The following is a 24,931-nucleotide window of genomic DNA, read 5'->3' as shown; positions in this document are numbered from 1 at the left end:
CATTATCTAATGCACCCCGGAACTTTATGAAGTCACCTGATGTGTCGTCATGCCACCCAGGTGTCAGCCGTTTTAGATCTTGGTTGAGCTGGTTCTTTGACCCCTTCTTTCTTCCTTCTTCAATCTACTCAGCTCGAAATCACAATTCAAAATGCTTCGTCAATCTATTGTTCGCCCTGTGGCCACTGCCAACCGTGCCCTCTTGCAGCGCTCTTTCTCTGTTGCTGTTCCCCGACTGGGCGCCGGTGACACTGGAGCTCCTCGAACCACTGGAGGCAGCACCTCTGGGTACGTGACATTTCATCATCCCCTGCATTGACCCCTGTAGCTTTCTCATCACTCTTCTTCTCTTATCCATTCGTGCTACACATACCAACAAAGGCAATGGGGGACGAGCGTAATGCGTGTCTGCCTTGCCGCATGACATCATCAATGGCTGACAGGGTTCTGGCACAGTGACTCATTTACCAAGCGTGAGGCTGCCCAAGAGGCTATGTACATCCGTGAGAAGGAGCTGGAGAAGTAAGTCATCTTGAAAATGGTGGTTTTATTCAGAGTAGGTCGCTAATATACTTCCTAGGCTTCACAAGCTGAAGGGCCAAATTGGCGAGCAGCGCAAGCACCTCGATGACCTCGAGGCTCACATGTACGTTACTTTTCCTAGCCAACCATCTATTGCAGAGTTCGAACAATACTAACACCCTCCAGTAACAAACTGACCGAGGAGCAGAAGCGCTAAATTAGCCTTTTGAACTATAGCATACCTGTTTCGCGTCGAAGCCTTGCCACCCCTGTATCATAATCATCTCCGCTCCAGCTAGACATGCCCACGGGACTTGCGAGGGCTTTTTCTTGGGTGACATGTGAGCTAGAAAGATAATCGAGCATATCAGGAGTTTCTCGATTTTCAATTTTGAACAAAAGCCATTTAGTAGACAGTAAGCAGCCACATGGCTGGTATTGTAGTCCTTATTACATGAGATGATCACACGCCCATATACTCAGCGTGGCTGATCCATCCATGGATAGTTAAGCGAAAGTCCCACCATCAAATTCAACAATCCTCGACTCCGTCGATTCCTCCCATCTCTACCTCTTCGGCCCTTTTAACCAAGAACCCGGGGTTCCAAACATTAAAAACTACCAAAGAACCAACCATCATGGCTCCATCTAAAACAATGGTATACCGCTAATGAGTAAACAAGTACCCTTGCCACCCATGTGCAAGCTCATATGTGCGATAAACGCCACGAATAACCATACAAGTAGTCGAAAACAGTGTCGCCCCAACTAACTTTCTAAGATGCGAATTCCCCCAAAAGACATATCGAGCACGAAATATAACTAGTTCCGACAACAATGCAAAGGCAACAAGCGACAGTAGCTGCCACGATATACTCGCTACCATACTAGTCCATGTACATGGCCACGGGAATCGCGAGGGTGAGTATGCCGTATATACCGGCTGCTGTGAAGGCGGGAGCTGTTTACAGAGATTAACGATAAGTGGGTGCTGAATGGAATAAGGAGAGTATCAAAGAGTTGTATGGTATACACATTGAAAGCGTCTAGTTGAGATTCTGTCATGGTAGGTCGGTATATGGTTGTGTTTAGGCTACCTGTGACCGTCAAGTCTCGAGAGATAGTATTTCCCTAGTTGGGTATCAGCTGGGAGGTTTCTGAATAGGTCAAACATTTTGCTTACGGGAATCCAGCTTAATACACTGCATGATCAATAAAGAGAAGGCTGTATAATATAGTAGCCCTTAACATAGGAAACCGTTGAGCTTCGAGATAGGATCGATTTGATATAGTTCTCAGTTAGGATACCAGAGCGAGTCAATCAGTATGGCGGACCTGGGGATTGAACGGCTTTGATTAGTTTAGTGGGCCATATAAAATGGCTGTAGGATTAAATCCACCAAGAGATGCAATGGCGAGGCATTTGAAGACCAGGCTTGAATTATCTACACACTAGTATTTCTATTGGTAGATTATGCACACGGAACTTTCTAGGGAAATTGTGACACTTGACTACATGAGAAAATGTCAAGTAGGAAGAGAAATGAAAGAACCTTGGAATCAAGCTATCACACGCCGGGAATGTAGCTGTTGCGTTATTTCAAATTACACCCTTGAGAGAAACCCAGCAAGATCAAAGCTGAACATATACACAAATTGAACACAAAAGCGACCCCAGGTTACCATTGAATTGAGGGACACCGTTAAACCCTTCCAGATAACAAAATAAATAAAGGAGATACGTATAATAAACAATGGAGAGAATCTTGGAAATTCTAACTGTGAAAATCAAATCCTTTTCCCATTGAGTCGCGGTACAGTACAACGATCCCAGCTAAAATCATAAATTATCCCATTAATCACCATTTACCGTCTTCCCATGTAGGAGCGGTAGAAATCATCTGCGGCATTACCTCCGTTCATGCCGGGACTAGCAAAACCACCATATCCCAGACGAGAAGAGATGGATTGGCCGGCCTTTTGAGCGGCTGAAACCTTGGACTGGAGTTCGGAGGTACCCTGGTCGATAACCTGTAGTTGAGAGAGGTGCGAGTTGAGAATGCGCACAATTTGTGAGATCTAAAAGAAAGGAAGAAGGAAAGTAGTCAGTATCAAGTAGGAATGGAAAGGGGTTGTTGGGATCAAACATACAGGTTCGTCTGCCCGGTTGGTCTTGCTCAGTGTTGCAGAGGCACCGTTGACCTCTTCAATCATGCTGGTCAGGTCCTTGCCCATCTCATCCAGATGCTCGGAGAGCTTCTCGGCCAGTTTGTATCTAGTAAAACAAGTTAGAGTCATTGAGAACATGAGTGATAGGGATGAGTTCAAAACTTACGTTCTCTCGCGCTCTTGATCTGGGCCCTGGAGGGCTTCATTGTGAGTCAGCTGCTTCGAGGTCATCTCATCGACCTCCCGCTCATAACGATCCAGCCATGAGCTAAGTTCATCCTGTTGACCCTCCACCGAGGCCAGTTGACGTTCAACTTCTTGAGTGGCCCGCTCTGCATCCACAGTGCTGCCATACAACTTCTGAACTTTAGTTCCGTTCTCTACTAGCATCCGATCCCATTCGGCCACCTTCTCTGCCTGATCACGGAAGTCCTTTTGGTACTTAGTGAGATCTGTCGCCCACCGAGTAATGACCTCGTCCATAGTCTTGTTCTTCAACCGTGACTGGGCTGGTGGGGCTGGGCCAGTGGTTGACTGTCCAAGGGCAGATGGTGCAGCAGCGCCCGTGTTAGCAGGGGCAGGGGCAGTAGCAGTCGCAGTCGCAGCCGGGGCCGTTGTGGCAGCAGTGGTAGCGGCAGCAGAAGCAGGAGGAGGTTGAGTAGCTGTAGCTGAAGGAGCGGGCTGTTTGAACAGGCCGCCTCCTAAGGAAGGAGCTGGGGCTGCAGAAGTGGCAGCGGGTGCGGCTGTAGTAGCTGCGGACGCTGGAGCAGCGGAAGCAGCGGGCTGGCCAAACATGCCACCGCTAGGAGCTGCTGCGGGTGTAGACGATTGAGGAGCGGAAGAGGTTGTGCCCCCAAGGGAGGGGAAGAGAGAAGAGCCTTGGGGCGTGGAGGATGTCGCAGGAGCTCCCAATGAGGGTTGCGATGTAGCTGTTGTAGTTGAAGAAGGAGCGCCGAGAGAAGGGAATGCGGCCTTTGGGGCTGAGTCGCCTCCAGCAGATGGCATTTTGAAAAGAGAATTCTGTGTGCTTTGGGCACTACCAGCAGCCGGTGCGGCTGTGCCAAAGAAACTAGGTTTTGCGGCACTGGCTGCAGGAGCCGCTGAAGTTGTAGACTCAGCTGGCTTTGCGCCGCCGAAGAGACCTCCGCTGCCGGCGGCAGGCGTGGATCCAAATGCAGGCTTGGGGGTTGTTGATGTGGAGCCGGCACCGGCGCCAAATAGGCCGCCAGCAGGTTGTGGCTGGCTTGTAGCTGGGGTAGCAGAGAAGGCTGAGTTGGTTGCTGGGGTTGTCGAAGTGGCACCGGCCTTCATTCCTCCAAACAAACTTGGAGCACTGGATCCCGGGGGAGGGCCAGCAGGAGTAGTTGAAGCATTGCCAAACAAAGAGCCGCCTGAGGGACCGGGAGTAGTTGAGGCCCCAAATGCACTTCCACTGGGAGGACCACCTCCAAATAACCCACCACCATTTGCACTAGGTGTAGCTGCATCTGTCTTCGCCGGAGTCGAGGTGCCACCACCAAACATTGAACCAGTGGATGGACCGGATGTGTTTTGAGCTTGACCAAACGAGAAGCCCCCGCCGGTAGAGCCTCCGGAGGTCGTGTTTGTGGACGCGAGTGGACTGTTGCTGCCAGTTCCGTTGCTAGCAGCACCTCCGAAAAGAGAAGGGCTGGCACTGGCAGGCTTCGCTCCGAAGGCTGATGGGCCTCCAGCGGACGAAGCTCCTACATTGCCGAAAAGACCGCCACTAGCACCAGTCGACCCTGTATTTGAGCTGTTCTGGTTGGAGCCAAAAGAGCCACCGGCTGTTCCAAATAGACCTCCGCTGGACGTTCCGCTGGACGCTGGTGCGCCGAAGGTGAAGGACATGGCGATGTGCTGTCGCGGTAGAAGGGCGGCGAGCTCTGTAAAAAGTGAAGAAAACTACGACCGGTGACAGGTCGGGGGATCCTGCGGTGTGAGATCACAGGTCGAAACAGTTTAATGCGATCGCAATGACTGAATGAGAATTGAGTCCAATGCGGAACTGAAGGAAGGATTCGAAGCAAAGAGGTTGAAGCTCAGAATAATAATCGGCAGGAGTTTGAGTTAACGCGCCCGTTCATGCCTGAATTTCTGGGAGCCCAATTGAAGCCTTATAAACCTGGCCAAACGTGTTGGACCTCAGGCCACAAGGTGTAAACGTTCTGGGCTCGAATCGATTGCAGGGAACATCGTCACTCTGCGCTACACAACTCGACTTGCATTTTAATTTCCCCATTTCCCCATTTTCCCTTCACTCTCTTTTCTCTCCATGTTCCAGCCATAAGTTGACGCACCATTATGTCCGAGGCATCGCCCGATTCGCCCACTCACCTAGAACAACCCACCAAGTCCACGAAGGTGGAGGAGCCAGGAGCTGAGGACACAGGTATTAGTTGTTCCTAGGACGTCATAGTTTTGTTCAAAGATCTAATAAGGGGCTATATGGGGCTTAAAGCTTCCAACAGTGACGATGACCATTTTTCGGATGCCAGTGAAGGCCATACATATTTACAATCAAGCCCACAGTCGGGCAATACTTCCCCTGTCCCGCGAACACGAGTAGAGCGGGTCGATGACAGTGCCCAACATGGTGAAATCCCTGGAACAGCAGCCTATGAAAAAAAGAGTGGAAGACGCCAGCCCTGACGAAATCGAAGTCGTTCCGGAAGGCGAACAGAGCAAGGACCAACCCGTGGCGCCGTCGCAGGATGGAGCTACACGCCCCAATGGCTCCCCAATCCCACAAACAATAGTGGAAAAGGTCGACTCTGATGAGCCAAGCTTTGGAGAGGTTCCAGGCACAGACGCATATGATAAACGACAGGCAGACGCGACACCTGATATTGTGAAAGATATATCCGATCCACAAAACGATATAGATGCTCCAGCTTCCGACGACGGTTCCACTGATAGCAATGCTACGCCTACTCAACCTATCCCCGTCACGAAGACTCCCCCATGGAAACCATGCCTATAGAAGAAAATATATCATCGAGCCCACAAGCTCAGACATTCGAACCGAGTGACCTAGACCTCGATGTCGTTGAAACAACCAACAATGATACCGAACCAACGGCACAATACGACGCCGGGGAGGATACCCTGGAAGAAGCAGATGCTCCAGACGACTTTGCAGATGACTTTGACGATTTTGTGGATGAGCAAGAAGCAATGGAAGACGACGACTTCGGAGACTTCGACGACGGTTTCCAAGAAGCCAGCGCAGACGTCACGGAGCGTGAAGCCTCCCCACAACAATCATTCGCACCCCCGCCAGTTGTACGTGAACCCCCCGAAAAGACAAACAAAAGAACAAGAAAGAAAAAAATTAAAGAACAAACCAAACTCCACATGATAACCAACATAACTAATTAAAATAAAACCCCATCAGCCCCCTCTCACAGATTTCGACGTCTTCAAATCAACATCCGACCTCCTCTCATCCCTCCAAGGAACCCTCGACAACCTCCTCCCAGCCTCGAAAGACCTCCCCTCCCTCCCACCAATTGAACCAATCCCCGACTCAGCCGCAATCTTCAGCACAGAGCGTTCCCTCTCCCTCTGGTCTCAACTCGTCGCTCCTCCACCTCTCCAACCCCAAAACTGGGTAAAATCCCGTATCCGCCGCCTCTTCCTCGTCAGCCTAGGCGTCCCAGTTGATCTCGACGAGATCCTTCCCGCCTCAAAACAGAAAAAGCTCATCCTCCCCTCTATAGACCTGGAATCAGGCACAAACACCCCCGCCGCCCGCTCGCGCAGCGAAGCCCGCAAAGAAGGCGACGCCGAGCAGGAATCTGGCTCTGCTTCGTCCGGACAAGGGCAGGGGCAGGGGCAGGGACAAGTACCCCGCTCTAAGACGCGGAGGGGGGCGCCGCCTGTGCCGATGATGGATCTTCCTTCTGTGCGGAGGCTTTGTGCGACTACTGATGCTGCGTTGGGTGGGTTGACAGATGGTGAGTTGAAGGGACATGTTAGTGAATTGGAGAAAGTTACGTTGAGGGCTAGTGAGGTTTTGGAATATTGGCTTAAGAGACGTGATGGGTTGGTTGGTGAGAAGGAGGCCTTTGAAGGTGTTATCGAGAACTTGGTTAGTCATGTTCGAAGAGTTAGGAAGTAAAGTTAAGTATATCCTCAGGCTTTGGATGTGCAGCATGTTTACTATATAATCCTATGTATAATTTAATGTCGGGGTGGAGATCATCTTCACTGAATGAGCATGAATAAATCTACTTTTTTTTATATAGTCAAGAACAGTCTTGCAGCTAATAGACACTAGACTAGACCTCGGGACCTGTTTAGACTTCGAATTATTGATGATATTGTGCTAAAAATGTATAAAGGTATGTTCAGGGCAAGTGCCCGAAGAAGATACATGCGTAATGAATCATAAATCGTTGCGAAGCCTCAGTAGCGAACGCCGAAAAAGCTGAAAAAGTTTTCATTAACGCCTGGTAGATGCCCCGTTTCCTCATAACGAACTACCTTGAAAGCATACATAAGGGGTATCTTTTTTTTCACTGAAATTCAGTGCAAATCGAACAAAACAAGGAGGGACTAATAATAAGAAACAAAGGGGTGGTTTATAATGTTAGTGCGCATGCAGATAACAGACAACAACATGCGATTAGGTGAGGAGAGATGGAAGAGCTGATCAGTCCAGTTCAATGACAACCCGCTCGCTGGATGGAGCAGTGCGCGTAGAAGAGCTCTCAATCTTAGGACGCGAAGTCGCACTTCCAGCCCGCTGACTACCTGCTTTGCGTTTGGCAAGTGGAGTCTGTGAGCTGCTGCGTCTTTCAGGTGTAGATTCTTGAATGGTCTGCAGAGTCCACGAGCCATTCGAGCTTATTTTGATAGCCTGGGCAACTTCCAGTTGATTCTTGCTGACGAGCTCGTCACGAACCTCTTCGAAAAATCGATCTACTTTCAGAAGCTGTGGGCGAGCATCGACATTGCAGATGGGACATGTCCACTTATCGTTCAATGAAGCCGGACCACTAACAGACTTTCGAGTTCTGATGAATGTCTCGAGATCAAAGCAATCGAGGTGAGTGCAAAGCTCAGAGCGAGCAGGGTGAGTAAAGACTTGCGCAGTGAATGGATCAATGAGACTAACGTTCAGATTCTCAGTGACAACAGCCAAATCCTCATCAGCAGCCGTCTTGTTCAGGCGCTCCCGAATAATTTGGCGGACTTTTTCAGCCGGGACTGTTTGCACCTGGCCTCGGACCATTTCAAAACTGTGGATTTCCATTTTCTCAACGGCAAAGAAGAAACGTGTGTTTTCAAATTCACCATCCCTAGGAAGCAGGCTGATCTGAAGTTTATTCTCACCATCTTTTAAGGACATCGACAGATCGACAGGTAAATCTCTCGCATTATGAGGTTTTCGGCGTGCGGTCAGCTCAATACCATTGATGTGAATGTAAAAACAACTTGGCCACGTAGTTGGTGCCGTCGGCCACAGATCCCGAATGTCTCTTGTCTCGATTTTTTTAATTGCGACACATCGAAGGCGAAAGACACGACACCCTGTCTGGTAAGTGATGACTTTTCGGTGCTCCTCTTTCGCGAGCGTTTCATAACGAGGAAGCCTGCGGATGTCTTCCGCGGTCAGGGTCAAGGGCCATTCGTAATTGTAAGCGTGAGGATCAATCTCAGTGGGCCCCAGCCAAAAGTCACTGAAGTAATGAAAAAGTTCGGCTTCAACCTTATGGCCACCCGGCTCACCTGACTTCACACATTTCTTTATCGGATCAAGAAGATCAATTTGATGCATGGAGAGACGAAATGGGTCTGGTACAGCAAGTTGTGGAATTCGATAACCTTCTGGCGGCATGAGGTATGGGTAGTTCACGGGGTAAGTAAGGTGAGTTTGAGGAGTGAGAGATGCTGGTGAGGGAACGTGGTGAGGAGGGGCCAGTTGGTGGTGAGGGCTGGCAGCCGCCTGATTCCTCACTTGAACTGTAGAGTCTTGCAAGGGGCCTCCTCCCATTTGAGTTTGGCCAGGCCTGAATGCTGAAGATGCAGCAGATTGTGGCCCAGTTTGCTGAGCGGCACTGGCTTGCGGAGACCTTGTTGCCATTGGCCCCGAAGGAGGAGTAAAGTAGCCAACTGGAGGCCCCTGAACAGACTGGCGCATATGAGCCGGGTGATTGGGCAAATAATGCCCAGTATTAATTCCAGGCCGAGAAACTTGCCTGAAAGCTCCATTAGGAGGTATGAAACCCAACTGACCTTGTGAAGTTGGTGACACGAGTGACCAGCCTGAATATTGTTGTTGCTGTTGGGATTGCTGTGGATGTGGATGTGGAGAGTGCTGCTGCTGCTGTATTGGGACTGGAACTGCCTGCTGATTGAACTGCATTTGTTGTAAATTCTGCGGAGGGTACGCATTATGTGGATATGGGGAATTGTAAGGCTGGGGCGGCAGGGCGCGATGATGATAATGTTGTTGCTGGCCCTGGATAGGCTGTTGGTATGGAACAGGGGTTTGGCCTGCAATAGACTGCTGGCTGGGAACTGGTTGTTGAGATGGAATCAAGTGCCCACCTGAACTCGACCGCCGATTTGGAGCAGACTGCTGAACTGGAGTAGGCTGCTGTGATATCCTATTTGAATGAGTGACATGCGACTGGTTCGTGGGGAGCGCTGTCGTATTTGTACTCGCGACTGGCGATTGATTGCTCGCAGATGGTCGACAAGTGTCCTGCACCGGCGCTCTTCCTAGCTGATGTGCTTGAGTGACTTGCGATGGAGTGGAGACCGAGGGGGTCGACGTTGATAATGGCGATGCCGTTGTTGGACTTAACGTTTTCATGGGAATCTTCCGGTATTCATCAATCAAATCCCTAAAAGACAAAGTATTCATCTCGGTCTTATCCAGTATCAAGTCCCTTTGAAACAAGTCACGCAACCTCTTGTAAATGTCCGACGAATCAGGGTATAATTGCCGTACTAAGGACTGAAAGACCACCCTCAGTAGGCATACTGACCGAATTCCAAAACGCGTTTTCATTTCAGATACCAGAAAAGGAAATCGACGCTCAGAAAGTTCTTTGTAAACAGGAATTGGATTCTCCGCGAATCCTGTTGCAAGCAGCGTAAGGGTGTTGGCGATTCTACCAACCGTGGCGGAATACCATGGTTCATATTCCATCTCAATTGGGTTACCTGGAAACTGGCAGAACTTGCGCACTAACACAATAGGGAGATCGTCATTAGACTGCAACAGATCTGACATTAATATTAACCCTCTTCGACAAGCTGGTGTATCGAGGGCCTCGGTTGCAGGGGAAGTGATCCCCGCGAACTGCCGACAGAAGAGGTAATGCAACAGTAAATAGTCAACGTCTTCATAGTTGCAGGCCTCGTACAGCAATCCAATCCTCGGTTCCACATATGGAGATAGTTGGCCATTGTCCGCTGTTATCTTCAACGTATTCAATCGGGATTTCCACAGCGCCCATGTTTGCGCGTCTGGAAAGCTTCCATCCGCCGATCGATTCTGAGATCCATGAAGAAGTGAGACAGGTTGGACGCGTGCTGCTGTTTCTTGAGAGGTAGAGGCTGGTGAGGGCTGTGGAATTTGTGCTGTTCCCGAGCGAATCGATGGATTCGAAGCAGTTCCATTCAAGGTCCCTGGGGCAGTAGTGTTGGTCGTCGTGGTCGTGGTCGTGGTCGTAGTCGTGGCAGCGGCGGTGGTAATTGGATTCTCTGATCGTACAGAAGTGCTTGCGCCGGGTGAAGGAGCAGTAGTGGAATTCACCATCCAGAGCTGGTCGACAACGGGGCTTGGATAAGATTCTGTACTCGGGACGGGAGAGGGAAGGGCAGGAGCAGCAGCTAGTTGCGGAGGATCTGGAACCTTTGGCGCTATCATAGTAGCGACTGGTTCGTGCAGGCCCGAGGACTGAATCGTTGCTCTTGGTGTGACAGGAGATATGAGTGTAGCTTCGGGACGATCGGGGACAGTCGGTGGGGAAGTATGATCTGGAGGAGGCATCGCGTGCGGAGCATCTTGTCGAGGAAAAGACGGGCTCGTTGCGGCAGGATTGGTGGGTTTGTTGGGCTTGGTGGGTTTGACCTGTGTGGAGGATGACATCCAGTTCTTGCGCGCGCCGCCTAGAAAAAGACTGGCGGTAGAATTAGACTCCCTAGTAACATCCTCCGCGCTCGGGCGCCGCTGCCGTGTACTGGAAGTCGCCATGAATTATGAGTACGAGACAACCAGGTTAGGTCACCCAACCAGACAGTTGTCTCATGTGCCCTTCCGTTGCTCTTGTTTTTAATATTCAGATGAGTTCCCCGGTGTTTCTTGCCGACGTAGTGAGAATATAGTAAGTGGCGAGATTTTAAAGTAGGAAGTTTAGAGATTGGATGAGACTCAAGCAAACTTTAAAAAGAAGAAAGAACAAAATTGTGTGTTATCTCTCTTCCTTGCTCCCAATCAAATATGGGGAGATATTTTTTTATACACAAAAAGATGTTTGCTTTGTCTCAACCAAAGACAAACTTAAATAGTAGAATCATCGAGACGAAAGTACTTTGGGTAGTGTGTTGTCCCAAGCAAATTGCCGGATTGGGATAGGATTGCAGTGGTATATATCGAACAGGTCGAGAGAGTCTGGGAAAGAGAGACAATCTTAAGTGTTGGATAATTATGATAATAATGATAATTAGGCAAACAAAATTAGTTCTCTAGTTCTCCTCATTTAGGGGGCTTTACAACCCCCCGGCGAGACCAATCTCATTGGTTTGTTGCCTCCCTTGATTTATCCCTGTACAGTATTTGTAGACAAAGAAGAACAAAGAAAAATGGATGAGGGGCTACTTGGGACTGGCCCACCGAAGTGACCCGAGTGACTAAAAGTACATAAGTGAAGTGACCCCCGATGTGACTGGAAGACTAGGGCGCGTAAGTACCTCCTGTACTTACTAGCAGGGGTATACTTCGCCTGAGGAATGAGTGCATTAGTGGAATTGATGAAGCTTTGAGTCTTTGAGAAATAAATACAATCCAATAGTGTATACTGATTATTAAACAGTTTCATCTATACTCTATACTGTACTCCGTATAAAGAGATTCGATGGGATTATTCTGCAAGTACCTTATCATCCATATTATTGCTATATGTAAGCTGCAGGTACTAAAGGGACTAAAAGTACGGGAAGCGGACATGCAGATACATTAGTGCCAGTGGGTATAGGGAGATGTCGAATTCGAAATAGAAAATAGAAAATAGAAAACTATAATCTTAAGCGATACACACATATGAACGACTGTAATTATAGTTATCATGATTCTATTCTTAATAAACGAGTGGCAATATTGTCGGGTATGATATCCTCTGTACTTCAAGTTCATCTCGGCTGCTTTCATCTACACGAATTCAGCTGGATGATCTGATCGGATACGTTTATTTATTGATTAAATCTGCTGGCTTCGGAGATAGAACACAACTTTGTCTGACTGAAATAACTGGTTCAGATTAATTTAATTCCCCTTAGTCTGACTCTTCTCCTTCCTCTCCTTCTCTTTCATCTCATTGTATCACCATCAGCCGCTCGACTTCCCAATCTCCGAAGTTACCGTGGAATTTCCGGTGTCCAGAACTTCTTGACGGCGGCACCACGTCACTCTTGGCTTCCCAGGATCCATATTTTCTCAGCGGCTTCGATTCCTTTTCTTCTTTTGCTCATTTCTTGGTGAACTAACCCATCATTTCTCCCAAGTTTTGTGGGTCTTGTCTCGGTTTGTGTGTTTGTGGTGGACCATATCCTTTCTTAGGCTCCATTCCACATCAGATTCCTAAAATCTACAAATCATCTCGGAAGTAGAACATCGCTTCTGTGCTGTGTGTTCTTTGTTCTTTTGGCGACCTCGAATTCCTGGTCGTTCAAGAACCACCCCTTTGGTCGGAAATCTCAATTGCGCACGAAGCTCTCCGAGGTACGTGCTTTTACTGGACCCCGCGAGGCTTATGACCTAATGACCTAATAGAGCCCAAGAGCCTAAGCCGAGACTGGCGCGCTAGATTCCGGCCCTTCTGCATTCTCTCCCCTGCCTTTTCGCGATTTCACATTACTGTTTCTCCTCTCTATCGCAAAAAAGATTCCTAGCCCGGCGGTTGATTTGTGCTAGCTTTCTTCCCTCCCCCTTCTGGGCTGCCGGGCTCTAATGTCCTGCGACTGATCTCGTCTGATCTCCCGCTTCACTCGAACCACCTCTCACCACCCGCGCGACCGCAGAACTTGCGCCCCCAAGACATTTCACCATGGCCGACGTGGAGCTGGCGCCACCCCCACCACCGCAGAATGTCCAGCCTGGTGATTATCTCGTTGTCGTTCGTAAGTCATGTTAATGCGCAGGGCGCGCAACCGCTCCTGCGCTTCCCTACCTGCGATCCTTCCAATGATGCGCCTAACACAAAGACAGATGGCCACGCCGGTGGAGAAGATGAATTGCAGATGAAGTGTAATCAGCTCATCAGACTGGTAGAGCTTGATGACGAGTTCCAAGATGGTTGGTGGCTTGGCGAACACCCCGAGACGAACGAGAAGGGTCTTTTCCCCGCAGGTATGCGATGCGCACATGACAGTTGACTTTCATAGAGCCGAGCTAATCGATTTCCCCCCCCTCCAACAGGTTTCACCAGGAAAGCCCGAAGACATGAATCCGAACAATTCCAAAACTCTCTCCGTATCGATTCAACCCAGGGGACATTCGCCTCTGAAGAGACCGAGTCGCCCGCGCAAATCGAACCCTCAACCCCGAAAGACAAATCTTTTGGTGCCGTGGGGAGTGAGCAAACTACTCCGCAGGCATCGCGACAGAATAGTGTTCCGGAGGTGTCTACAATGAGCTCACCAGGGCAGCAACGATCTGCTTCCTCACCTCTTCCGCAATCTAGCTTGGCCGCCGATATTCAAAATGCATTCCGTCCGTCTGGAAGTCATCATGTCAATGGAGAGGAAAGTCCAGTGATGAATGAGACTCTGAGTGTGATTGATGAACACATTACCGATATGAACACGCCTCGCCACAGCATGTCCACACAAGATGCGAAGACGATCAATGACTCGGGCAGTGAATACAGTACCCATCTCAGCCACCGCCTGTCATACATTAATGGACATGAGACAGATGAGGAAGAGGGTACATCACTGACCGAGCAGGAGGTCCGTCGATGGACCCAGATGGATACCTCAAATCATCTACGAAGCCTCGGTGTCGAGCCCAAACACTGTGAAATTTTCGAGAGAGAAGAGATCACAGGCGATGTGCTACTGGAGATGAACCAGGACTTCATATTCATGAAAGAGTTTGATTTCGGTGTCATGGGCAAACGACTCAAGACTTGGCACAAAATTAAAGCACTCCAGGAGGAAGTTAAGGGCTCCAAGCCACCACCGACCCGAGGCTCTATTGCGGGCTACCCCAGCCCTAATGAAGAACGATCAGGGTCGCGTGCCGGTCACACTGGTACCTTTCTCCCCCGAATTCCTACTGTATCAGAGAAGACTGGTGCAGGATTCTCACGAGCAGCATCTATGGGCCCTTCTCAGCATCCCAGACTAGCCAGCAATAACAGTTCCCCAGTCACCCCGATGACTCCTCCCCAGTATGGCAACGATTCTCGAAGAATATCTGCGGCATCAATTCGCGATTTCAATCACAGCCGGCGACACTCCTCTATCGATGCGACTCAACGCGGCGTTTCCGAATTTTATGGCCACCAGAAGAAGCCGTCTTTTGATAGATCTTGGACACTGAACGGTGGAACGCACGCGTTACCACCTCGCCCGGGAACTTCAGTTGGTACCCCAACGGAAGGATATCGAACTTTCCGTGGAACTGTTGAGTCAGAACCCAACACCCCTGATGGCTTTGATGACTTGGATCGAGGCTATTTCTCTGGTACCGAGGTTGATTCGCGCCGAACTCAACGACGCTTACAAAAACGAACGACGTCCAGCGGAGGTAGCCTGAGCCATTCTCGAAAGTCGAGCTACCAGGAAGAGCCTTTCTTAGCTAAGCCTCCAAAGCGCCAGTCCAGAATTGCTAGCGTTGATTCCCTGCGCGATGCAGGTAAACATACATCTGTTGCTTCTAAGCTGTACAATGATTCCCCTGCAAAGTCTCGTCTGCGCAGCCTGAGCCAACGCAACTCTGCTCAGAGTGGCAGTGGTCGTAATTCTCAGGCGTCTAACACCGACACCAAGTCTGGGTTCTTTTCCAATTTTGGAATGAAGAAGAGCAGTGAATCTGACGGCTCTGGTCGTTTCCAGCCTTTGAGAAACGTTGGCCCAAAGATGCGACGAGCTGTAGGCATGCGCGCCATTTCAGATGCCGCCAGCAAGGACTCCTCCGCACCTGTTTCTCCTCGGGACTTCGACCCTAAGCTCGCGCGCACTGGCTCCACTACCCCTTCGGCTACATCCAAGAGCTCAGAGCGCCACAGCACAGATGGCTCTGGCAAGGTTGGTGATGCTCCTGGGTTAATGAACCGTCCTCGGACAGTAAAGTCAAAGAAGGATACCAGTGCATACACCCGCGGTCTGGAAAAGAAGACACCCCAGGAACAGATTGCTGTCTGCGATTACAGTGGATGGATGAAGAAGAGGTCATCTAATCTAATGACCACCTGGAAGCCTCGACTGTTCGTTTTGCGTGGACGCCGTTTGTCATACTATTACGCCGATGACGATACTGAAGAGAGGGGTCTAATCGACATCACTGCCCACCGTGTACTCCGAGCAGATAATGACCCTATAATCACCCTCCACGCAACGGTCACAGGCTCTACAGCGCTTCCAGCAAATGCGAGCGCCACGGAGCAGAGTGGGGTCAAGCTCATCACCCCTTCAGTCCTTGCATCGATGAAGAGTAAAGACGGCAATGGGCCATTCTTCTTCAAATTGGTGCCACCCAAGTCGAATAACTCGCGCACTGTACAATTTACCAAACCTACAACTCACTACTTCCAAGTTGACAGTGTTGAGGAGGGCCGACTGTGGATGGCAGCCCTCATGAAGGCAACGATCGAGCGTGATCTAACCGAGGAAGCATCCACAACCAACAAGCAAAAGACCATTAGTCTCAAGCAAGCCCGTTTAATGAATCAGCGACCACCAGCTCTCATGAATAACCCACACCCTCTGGAAGACGACAAACTGGTCGAAGAGAAAGAGGACGAAGACGAAGGTCTTCGGATTGAAGGTCTCAATTTGACCAAATCCGGATCATCAGGAGGCAATTCCTATGTCGATGCCAAGGGCGATCAGAACGGCACCGGTCCCAATTCCCACGAACGCACAGAGTCGAATCATCTCGGTGAAATTGAAACAGGCCCTACGTCCCTTCTCCCAAGCCCCCTAATCAGAAACGACTCGTTCTGATCTTGCTCCCTTCCCCTCCCCTTCCTACAACATATGAATCATTGTACGATATCGCTCCATGTTGGATATTTGCACACCATCTATCCTTTCCACCGATTGAAATCTACAAATACTTGTCGTTATCACACCCTCTCCCCAATTTCTTTGATATTTTTGATTTATTCCCCACACTTCTCTTCTATCTTGAGCTTTTCTTTGGCTGTTCAAATATCTCCCCCTTGCAATATTTTCCTTTCTACCCTTTTAACCCTTTGACCCCTGGCGTTTGATGTGATATACCCCCCTTCGCTCCGACTTTCTGTTCCATTCGTTCTTGGCTCACGCCAATTTCTGTTTCAGTCACGTGGGTATGAAGGGATCTTCTTCTGCGGGTAATGTGATGACCTGGCTTATGAGGATGATGTGGAAGTACTAGCTGTGGCTCAATACCGAATTTCTTCTACACACTTCCTTTATAGGCTTCAATCTTGTGGATTGTTGATAATCCCAATAATTTCATGGCTTCATAATCATTTCGGCTTGAACCAATTAGTAGAATCTTTTTTGTATAATTTTAGGTGGTTCACACTCACTATTATATCCATGGATGTCTTGTGTGGTGATCTTTTGTCAACCGATAGTAGCCTGTCATGCTCCGCAATCATCAACCTTGAAATACCTAACCAGTCAGAAGGTAAATCTTTTCCCGGAATAATATTTTAAGAGCATTGTACATATTAACCAATCAATCGACAGGAGTATGAATAGAATATCAAAGATACCAATCATTTTTATTCCAGCGCCTACCGGCGAACTGCGGTGTCTCATACACACGTTGATGTAGTCAAATTATCAATCGACCTAGATTCGGACCATTCACAATCCAAGAGATGCTAGCTCAAAGTAATCATGCTCTCTGAGTTTGTACGGCCTTGGAAAAGATCTTACAGGCAGAACTTGGATCCGTTAAAAGCAACTTGAATGAGAAAGAGCTGCTGTGCACCATATAAACACCGCTATAGCTCCCTAGTATGTAGTAGGTAGGCTCCACTTCCAGTGTGATCACTACCTATCCAGCTTTGGAAACATTGAGCTATTCTACAAGTAATCGCGATAATCAATCTTAACCATGAAGCTCATTCTTATCCTTTCCGCAATTTGCTCCCTCAGCACCATAGGTGTCACCGGAACCCCCATCTTCCAACTTGAAGGAGAATCAATCTGCAATGCCCTCGCCAACTTAGCAGCTGATTTAAACAACACAGCCACATACTTTCACCACATCACCCCCGCAGGCTCGAATAGCCCTAGCACATCTCACAACTTGCACTTAGATATCTCTTCAAGCCCATTAACCAAGCAGTTAATACTAGGCTTGAAAGATATGCAAACAATTTTCGAGGATATCATAGCCACGCTAAACATGTTCAATTCCAAGTCGCCGTCAGAGGCATACAGATTGATTCAACCGCTCTTCTCTGTTATTCGACGAGAATTACAGGTTCGAATCACTATACTTGAGAACAAGGTTGCTACTGGACAGGCGGATGAGCATGAGAGTCGATTTTTGATTGATTCGCTTTCAACGGCTTTGGATAATGTGATTGAAAGATTAAATCATAGTAATTGGAGGAAGACTTGTGAATCTCAATCTCAAGGTAGTGAGCCTGTTAAGAGTGATGTGGCTGCTAGTACGCTTTGTTTGCTTTTTTATGCTCTTGCTCAGGTTACTTTTCTGGGACTTCCTTTTCTGGCTAATGTTATTGGTCTTGGGGCTTTGTTTTCGTATATCACTTTGTGGGTTTGTACGTACTTGTAGTTCTGATGGATGCGAACTCGAGTGCTAGGGTTGGGGCCTAGGCTAGTATGGGCTCATATTTAAGGAATTTCAACTATTTTTGTTCTTCGATCACATAATCTGAGCCTTGAAATATTTATCTGAATATTCTAGCTCTAAATAGTAAATAAACGAGGTCTTAGCCTCGAGCACTCGAGCACTTGAGCACTTGCTTGAGGTAGATGTCTGAGTTGAGGACTTGCTATTGGTTGGATGCCCCAGATTCCATGACTAATCTCGAATCATAACGTAATTCCCGGTCGGGCTGTACACCCGGCCGAGCTGTACACCCCAACCCATTAGAAAAATTTAAATCGATATATATTGGCCAACATATATTAATTTAGCTAAATAACGCGATTTATACATCGATTGATCTTATGGCCAATATTCCCACATCCACTACACCGAGGCGGAGCCCTTTTGGCTGGCTGACCTGGCTGAATAGGCGTTTTGCCCTGTGTATTCGAATCCACCGGAGTAGCTTCATCTAGTAAATTTAGCTGCGTAGCTAGTTGTAGGCCCTCTTCGACCGTTAGGCCAGTATCACAGGGTATCTGCCTATTTGATCGATTGCGTTTTTGGCGTTTTTTCTCATTGGCTGTACGTAAATTTGCGTTTTCCTGTGCGAGTAACGCTGTGTTGTGTAGCGATATATAGTGACCTTTGATAATTTGATCTAACATAGTCTTCGATGGGCTTGGTGGGCTATTTGACCGTTGTTTTAATAGATCTTTCATCATAGAAGCTTGTTTTTGTAGTTGAATGACAGTTCTCGGCGTTTTTGGTGTAAATTGGCTAGATCTGCTGCTTGGTCGGCTTCCTGGGGGTGTTGGTGTTCGTAGAGAGATATTAAGCTTCGAAAGCACTCTTTCTGGATCAATAGGCACTAGGCCAGCAGCTATAAAGCTATTTTGAATAATAATTGGCTTTTTGAACACTTCCAGTCTTGCGCGTTGGTAGTCATCCAGAAAATCAAACTTATCAATGTGGTTATAGCCTACACGCGCAAGATCACTTATAAAGCGACCGTATGCGCGTTTAAGCACTGCGAAACATCCAACATCAAGCGGTTGTAATAAATGCGAAGAATGCGCAGGCATACAAAGTGGTATAATATTGTTTTCTGCGCAGATTTGGTCAAATTTAGCCGTAAGATGGCTACCATGGCCATCAAGAATCAATAGCCGAAACCGGCCATGTACGCGCGAATTTGTACATGGGATGAATAGTTTCTGTAGCCAACGTAGGCCAATTTCATCGGTAGTCCAGCCATTATTTGAGACCTCAAATCGCCAGTCTTTTGGTAGATTATCAAACCAACCAGCCATAGCAACTTGGCCTTTAAAAACTATACATGGCGGTAGCGAATAGCCATCTGCACAAATAGTTTCAATAGCAGTAACCCATTCGCGGTTTCCTGGTTGTAATATAGCTCTCCGACCGTAGTATCCAGCCCGCGTAACCACTTTCTGTGTTGAAATAAGACCCATTGCAAACCCTGTCTCATCGAAGTTGTAGATATCCTCCATTTGGATACCGTTATCGTCAATAGCACGTTGTACGGTCGCAAACCACTCTCGTAGCGATTTAGGATCTTCGTTTAATGCGCGTTGATAGTCGTAACGCCTAGAGAAGCGTGATCGAATCTCTTCGCGTCGATTTATGAAGCTTGATGGCCAATTTTTACCAACTGTTGGTGGAGGGTAGCTACCACGCGCAGCTAGTAGTATATTAGCCATCTCTCGTACAGTAGCTGGCCTAGGCGCTGCTCCACGCGTATCCATAGAGATTATCCATTCAACAAGTGAATCCTCTTCTAATTGTGTCAGTTTATGGCCATTTGGACGTATATCGACGCGTGATTGTACACCATTGACGCGCGTAGCCAGCGTTGTATGGGGGATATCGTATAGCTTTGCTGCTGCGCGGAGAGAGTTGATACGGCCATCTTTGATATCTTTAACGGCTAATAAGATCCTACCCTCTTTTCCGGCAGAATTTCGAGACGATTGGGCGCGAATTGGTGGCATAGTGGCTGGTTAAAGTTGGTATATTGGTAGGAAGATGTGATTTTTGATGGGGTGTACAGCTCGGCCGGGTGTACAGCCCGACCGGGAATTACGTTATGACTTTGACAGGGTACAAAGGGCAGGCAAGCACGAGAAACTACATTCACTGAGAGTCAAATTCTGTATTATTGCTATGTATATCACGATATGTTTTATTTGTTTCAGATGGTTTTGCAATTTTGACCCTCTCGTAAAAATATAAGTTTCACAAATAGGAGATTCAGTTAATTAGTGATTTTTCGCCTGCATAAATAACATGTGAGCTAACGCGGCCTGCGGAAGTGCTGCTGTTTACTCCGTACCCTCTTTTAAAGCTTGACTTCAAGTCCTTCCTAACCAAGACCCACAGTCCTTTTTTTTTCTTGAACATTCAATATGCTGTATATTATTTGCTAGTATTATTTATAACTACCCGGTCCTTCATCCCTCATGTCCCTCCGCTCATTGCTCGGCCGCCTCTTCGCGCTTCTTCTCCCCCTCAGCGCCGCAGCCACCATTTACTTATATCTATACCCAGTCTTTAAAGGTTGCGCGTTCCCTCTCCCCAGCCCCGAAACAAGCAACACAGAGTCTGCTTCGGTCCTGAGAAAGCTCCAGCAGCATCCCCTAGCCAATACCCTGCTTCAACACCTCCGCACACCCGACTCCGCAACAGATGCCCAACCCGCCATCTTCAGACTTCTCGTCCTCGCCGACCCCCAATTAGAAGGCGATACCTCCCTTCCACTTCCAGAATGGGAGCTTATCCCACGAATGCGCTTGCACTGGCGCGCAGTTCAAGACTCGATCAATAATGCTTCAACAGCGCCAACCCCACTCACCCTCCTTGACACCCACGTCCTCTCAAACATCACAACCGGTCTCCGAACACTAGCAAGTGAAGACATCACCCGCTCCATAGGCGCTTTCCTGAAACGTATCGATCTCCTCGGAAATGACTTCTACCTCGCCCATATCTACCGCACGCTCTTCTGGTGGACGAAACCAACCCATACAACTGTCCTGGGCGACCTCCTAGGAAGCCAGTGGATTCCGGACGACGAATTTTCCGAAAGAAGCAACCGATACTGGGACCGAGTATTTCGCAGCGGAGTCCGCGTCGACGACAACATCACTTGGACAGGTGCTGTAGCTCCCGATCAAGACACAGCAGACCCGCACCTGGAGCCTCTGGGCCCCGACTCAGATCCAGCATGGGCACGACGAATCATACATATTGCCGGAAATCATGATATTGGGTACGCGGGCGATGTGAGCGAGGCGCGAATGGAGCGTTTTGAGCGGGAATTCGGGCGCGCAAACTGGGATATCAGATTTAAACACCCTCCTGTTCAGCGTCGGGGGAGTAGCAGCGATGCTGGCGAGGAATCATCGATCGTGCCAACATTACATGTGGTCAATCTCAACACTCTCATTCTTGATACGCCGGCTCTTTCGTCGGAACTACAGTCGCGAAGCTATGGATACCTTAATGATCTGATTAGTCGGCGGCTTTATCCCGTTGAGGATCGATCAACCTTTACATTGCTTCTTACACATTTACCACTTCATAAAGAAGATGGTGTGTGTACCGATGGTCCATATTTTACGTTTCATGAGGAGGACGATAACGAGGGCCCTGATGGTGTTCCGCGTTTTATGGCCGAGGGGTTGCGGGAGCAGAATCACCTTAGTGACTTCGTTAGTGATACGGGGATTTTGCAAGGACTTTTCGGTATGAGTGGGAATGAAAATGCGCCTGCTGGTGGATATGGACGGAAGGGACTGGTTCTCACGGGACATGACCATACAGGCTGTGACACTGTTCACTATGTGGAGAAAGTCGACGTCAGCGCAGAAGATGAAAAGAATGAAGATAGTAACGCAGAACCCGCTAAGAATTGGAAGTGGGCTGCGAAGCGGTATGACGTTGAGTATGAGGCTTCAATTGCGCAGCAAACTCCGTCTATTCGCGAAGTCACACTTCGTTCTATGATGGGAGAGTTTGGAGGAAATGCCGGTTTGCTCTCTGTGTGGTTTGATGCTGATTTGGGCGAATGGGATTATAAAATGACTCTCTGCCCTGCTGGCGTGCAGCATATTTGGTGGGCGGTGCATATTGTTCTTTTGGTGACTTTTATCGTTGGATCGCTTTGGTTATTGACCGGTCTGTTTGGAACCGAAGAGTCCAGGAGAGAGGAGGTTGTGTCTAAAGGTACGAATACAGTTGGAGAGAAGCTGGGCCAAAAGGATCGAGTTGATGGCAAGAAGAGTGACTCCAAGAAGCGAGCGCAAGAGCCTCAGAAGAAATGATACTTGCGCCGAATATTGGCCACTTAGGTACATATATAATATAGACCATGCTTATATTCTCAATTGATGATTTTAAATGTTCATTTGTATAGACTGGTGGATATTGCTAGAAATAGTTACTGAGGTCGCATGTAATGGTGATCTTGGAACCTTTCAAGGTTAGCAAAAACCTCTAGTCGAATTGAATTAAAGGCAAAGGTCTATATATGGTCGATCTGAGACTCTCGATGTTGTGAAATTAAAATGTGCAATATGAAAATCACTTCAAAATATCTCTTGTCATCGAAAGGGCGCCAGCCCTATATTCTAATCCACTTACACCCTCCAATCATCACCAATAATCATTCCCGGAACTGGACTCATCTCGGGAATGAGCGCGGGAATAGGATCTTGATAGTAACCAACTCATACATGTTTTCCATTACTAAATACCCTGCGTCTATGAGCATTTCTTAATACTTTCTTACACTCTACTCACATTGGAATCTGTGACAATACTGGATCTTCCCTTCAATAAACGATAAAATTGACTGCATCCATCATTGAAAAATGCTTCCGCTTCTCAATTCCGCGGCCGAGGCCATCGGAAACACGCCCCTCGTGCGTTTAGATGGCATCACCTCTTCATTGGGGCTTGACGGGACCATCATCGCCAAGTTGGACTACCTCAACCCCGGCGGATCGAAAAAAGATCGCGTCGCACTCGGCATTATCGAAGAAGCAGAGAGACTGGGTACTCTCAAGCCCGGACAGCCTGTCGTCGAACTCACAAGTGGCAACACAGGCACTGGGCTTTCAATTGTATGTGCCATTAAAGGCTACCCGTTCATTGCAGTTATGTCTCGAGGTAACTCCGTTGAACGTGCCCGTATGATGTCCGCTCTAGGCGCTGAGGTTATCCTCGTTGATCAAATGCCCGGCTCAACACTCGGTCAAGTCTCTGGAGCTGATCTAAAGCTAGTGGAGGAGGAAGTGAAAGAACTTGAGATTGAGCGCGGAGCTTTTCGCGCGGACCAGTTTCTTCGTGATGGGAATTGGATGGCTCATTTTGACGGGACTGGAGCGGAGATTTGGGAACAAACAAACGGGTGTCTTGATGGGTTTGTGGACTTTGTTGGTTCTGGTGGTACCTATGCTGGTGTATCTAGGAAGCTTAAAGCTATGAATCCTGAGGTGAAATGCTTTATTGTTGAGCCGGATGGAGCTGCTGTCTTAGCCAACAAGGAAGTTTCGCAGCCAGAACATCCTATTCAGGGAGGTGGGTATATGATGCCTGATTTGGTTTATCTTAAGGATGGTGCTGTTGCTGTTGATGGTTATCTACAGGTAACGGGTGATCAGGCTAGAGAAGGAGCTCGCCTTTTAGCAGGCAAAGAGGGTATCTTTGGGGGTTTTTCTAGTGGTGCAAATTTGAGCGCTGCAATTGAGCTGCTCAAAGGGGAGATGAAAGGGAAAACGATCGCAATCATGATTTGTGATTCTGGTCTTAAGTATTTGTCGACGGATCTTTGGGCAGAAACATGAATGAACTCCAGACTATTATATGGACTTGGTAACTTTTTCCTTGTAAAGTCATGCCTGGGCACATATTACTTGAAGAATCCAGGTCTGCTAAGAGAGATTTTCAAGAAAAATCAGAAATATATGATTACGTTACTGGATTCGTGATATTATCATGTCTGTACATGTGAGGTAGTACACCCAAGTTCCAAAGGTAGATATCGGTGGCTTCCTTAACTGGAAATCAAACTAGCCATATCCACTCATGTATCCAGATCGACATGTCGAGAAGGAATGTAGAGGCATTATTGAAATATCGAAATTGCTAAAAGTTTGGTCTTGCGTGTTAGCCTTGGAATGTTTACTGATCTGTTTCTTGTAATTAACAGTAACTTCCTAGACTACTGTAAGGTGATTATTATGGTAGCCCTAAATACTTATTCCAGACTCATTCGATGAAAAGCCAAATCCAAGACCCAAACTGAGGAACATGGGATAAACATTGGAGGTTGCTCTGCCAGTGTAATAAGATCTCGCCACTAGAATCTCAAATGTGGACCCATATTTCAAAGGAGTGTTTTCAAGTTACGATGCCGCTATGTTGTTTGATACAGATGGGGCTTGGTACAATATTTTCATGTTGTCTTCTACAGAATACTAAAATACCCATGTCTCGAAGCCCCTCTCTATTTCTAGCCATTACCGAGATAAATAGTTCTAAGTACTGTAAACTCCTATCTCCGAGTCCCCTTTACCTTTTTACATGAAACCACATAGCTTCGAAGCCGGGGTTTCTCTCATTGGTGCATTTAGTAAGCGCAAAGTAGGTCCGCTTAGTTGCTTGCCAAGGAGATCACCAGCGTGCATTTTATCATGATAATTGGGCGAAAGCGTCCGAGAAAAAGTTACTAATGCTGCGGACCCTCGGAATCTATATCGTTCCCATGACTGAAATTCAGGTCGTATTGGAATCGGCGATCGTAAGATAGGGTTTCATGCTGTCGAGTACGATTGGACCCTCAACGAAAGGATATGGCACTGCCTGGAATCAGGAATCTAGTGATCGGCATAAGCAATTGACAACAAATGAATTTAGCTGTGAAGGATTCGAAGCGGCTGAACTTCTGCGAGGCTG

At 48.0% G+C, this 24,931-nt stretch overlaps 10 protein-coding genes across 10 annotated transcripts; 7 read left to right on the top strand and 3 right to left on the bottom strand.

The window, feature by feature from the left end:
* Nucleotides 1–151: 151 nt before the first annotated feature.
* N7478_003389 (uncharacterized protein) lies at nucleotides 152–739 on the top strand (the record flags this gene model as incomplete). Its single annotated transcript, XM_056919603.1, has 4 exons — nucleotides 152–288; nucleotides 457–522; nucleotides 581–646; nucleotides 709–739. The coding sequence occupies 4 exons, from the start codon at nucleotides 152–154 to the stop codon at nucleotides 737–739; spliced, it is 300 nt and encodes a 99-aa protein (XP_056782761.1).
* A 1,649-nt stretch (nucleotides 740–2,388) lies between these two features.
* Nucleotides 2,389–4,560, bottom strand: N7478_003388 (putative nucleoporin Nsp1; the record flags this gene model as incomplete). Its single annotated transcript, XM_056919602.1, has 3 exons — nucleotides 2,389–2,601; nucleotides 2,674–2,797; nucleotides 2,858–4,560. 3 exons carry the CDS (start codon nucleotides 4,558–4,560, stop codon nucleotides 2,389–2,391), a joined length of 2,040 nt encoding a protein of 679 aa, XP_056782760.1.
* A 453-nt stretch (nucleotides 4,561–5,013) lies between these two features.
* N7478_003387 (uncharacterized protein) lies at nucleotides 5,014–5,278 on the top strand (the record flags this gene model as incomplete). Its single annotated transcript, XM_056919601.1, has 2 exons — nucleotides 5,014–5,101; nucleotides 5,151–5,278. The coding sequence occupies 2 exons, from the start codon at nucleotides 5,014–5,016 to the stop codon at nucleotides 5,276–5,278; spliced, it is 216 nt and encodes a 71-aa protein (XP_056782759.1).
* A 24-nt stretch (nucleotides 5,279–5,302) lies between these two features.
* On the top strand, nucleotides 5,303–6,832 carry N7478_003386 (DUF5102 domain-containing protein; the record flags this gene model as incomplete). Its single annotated transcript, XM_056919600.1, has 3 exons — nucleotides 5,303–5,615; nucleotides 5,666–5,994; nucleotides 6,107–6,832. 3 exons carry the CDS (start codon nucleotides 5,303–5,305, stop codon nucleotides 6,830–6,832), a joined length of 1,368 nt encoding a protein of 455 aa, XP_056782758.1.
* Nucleotides 6,833–7,366: 534 nt separating this feature from the next.
* On the bottom strand, nucleotides 7,367–8,857 carry N7478_003385 (MIZ zinc finger domain protein; the record flags this gene model as incomplete). Its single annotated transcript, XM_056919599.1, has 1 exon — nucleotides 7,367–8,857. One exon carries the CDS (start codon nucleotides 8,855–8,857, stop codon nucleotides 7,367–7,369), a length of 1,491 nt encoding a protein of 496 aa, XP_056782757.1.
* A 469-nt stretch (nucleotides 8,858–9,326) lies between these two features.
* N7478_003384 (Zinc finger MIZ-type) lies at nucleotides 9,327–10,924 on the bottom strand (the record flags this gene model as incomplete). Its single annotated transcript, XM_056919598.1, has 2 exons — nucleotides 9,327–9,521; nucleotides 9,707–10,924. 2 exons carry the CDS (start codon nucleotides 10,922–10,924, stop codon nucleotides 9,327–9,329), a joined length of 1,413 nt encoding a protein of 470 aa, XP_056782756.1.
* A 2,068-nt stretch (nucleotides 10,925–12,992) lies between these two features.
* N7478_003383 (putative polarized growth protein (Boi2)) lies at nucleotides 12,993–16,116 on the top strand (the record flags this gene model as incomplete). Its single annotated transcript, XM_056919597.1, has 3 exons — nucleotides 12,993–13,065; nucleotides 13,154–13,294; nucleotides 13,364–16,116. 3 exons carry the CDS (start codon nucleotides 12,993–12,995, stop codon nucleotides 16,114–16,116), a joined length of 2,967 nt encoding a protein of 988 aa, XP_056782755.1.
* Nucleotides 16,117–17,224: 1,108 nt separating this feature from the next.
* On the top strand, nucleotides 17,225–17,853 carry N7478_003382 (uncharacterized protein; the record flags this gene model as incomplete). The annotated part of the gene is made up of 2 exons (XM_056919596.1): nucleotides 17,225–17,786; nucleotides 17,822–17,853. 2 exons carry the CDS (start codon nucleotides 17,225–17,227, stop codon nucleotides 17,851–17,853), a joined length of 594 nt encoding a protein of 197 aa, XP_056782754.1.
* Nucleotides 17,854–20,433: 2,580 nt separating this feature from the next.
* On the top strand, nucleotides 20,434–22,296 carry N7478_003381 (uncharacterized protein; the record flags this gene model as incomplete). The annotated part of the gene is made up of 1 exon (XM_056919595.1): nucleotides 20,434–22,296. One exon carries the CDS (start codon nucleotides 20,434–20,436, stop codon nucleotides 22,294–22,296), a length of 1,863 nt encoding a protein of 620 aa, XP_056782753.1.
* Nucleotides 22,297–22,845: 549 nt separating this feature from the next.
* On the top strand, nucleotides 22,846–23,820 carry N7478_003380 (PLP-dependent cysteine synthase family protein; the record flags this gene model as incomplete). The annotated part of the gene is made up of 1 exon (XM_056919594.1): nucleotides 22,846–23,820. The coding sequence occupies one exon, from the start codon at nucleotides 22,846–22,848 to the stop codon at nucleotides 23,818–23,820; it is 975 nt and encodes a 324-aa protein (XP_056782752.1).
* Between the last annotated feature and the right edge of the window lie 1,111 nt (nucleotides 23,821–24,931).

The sequence above is a fragment of the Penicillium angulare genome, assembly GCF_028827245.1.
Source record: "Penicillium angulare strain IBT 27051 chromosome Unknown utg000003l_segment0_segment0, whole genome shotgun sequence".
Lineage (NCBI taxonomy): Eukaryota > Fungi > Ascomycota > Eurotiomycetes > Eurotiales > Aspergillaceae > Penicillium > Penicillium angulare.
The sequence above is the reverse complement of the archived record's forward strand: the minus strand, read 5'-3'. Positions and strand labels throughout refer to the sequence as shown.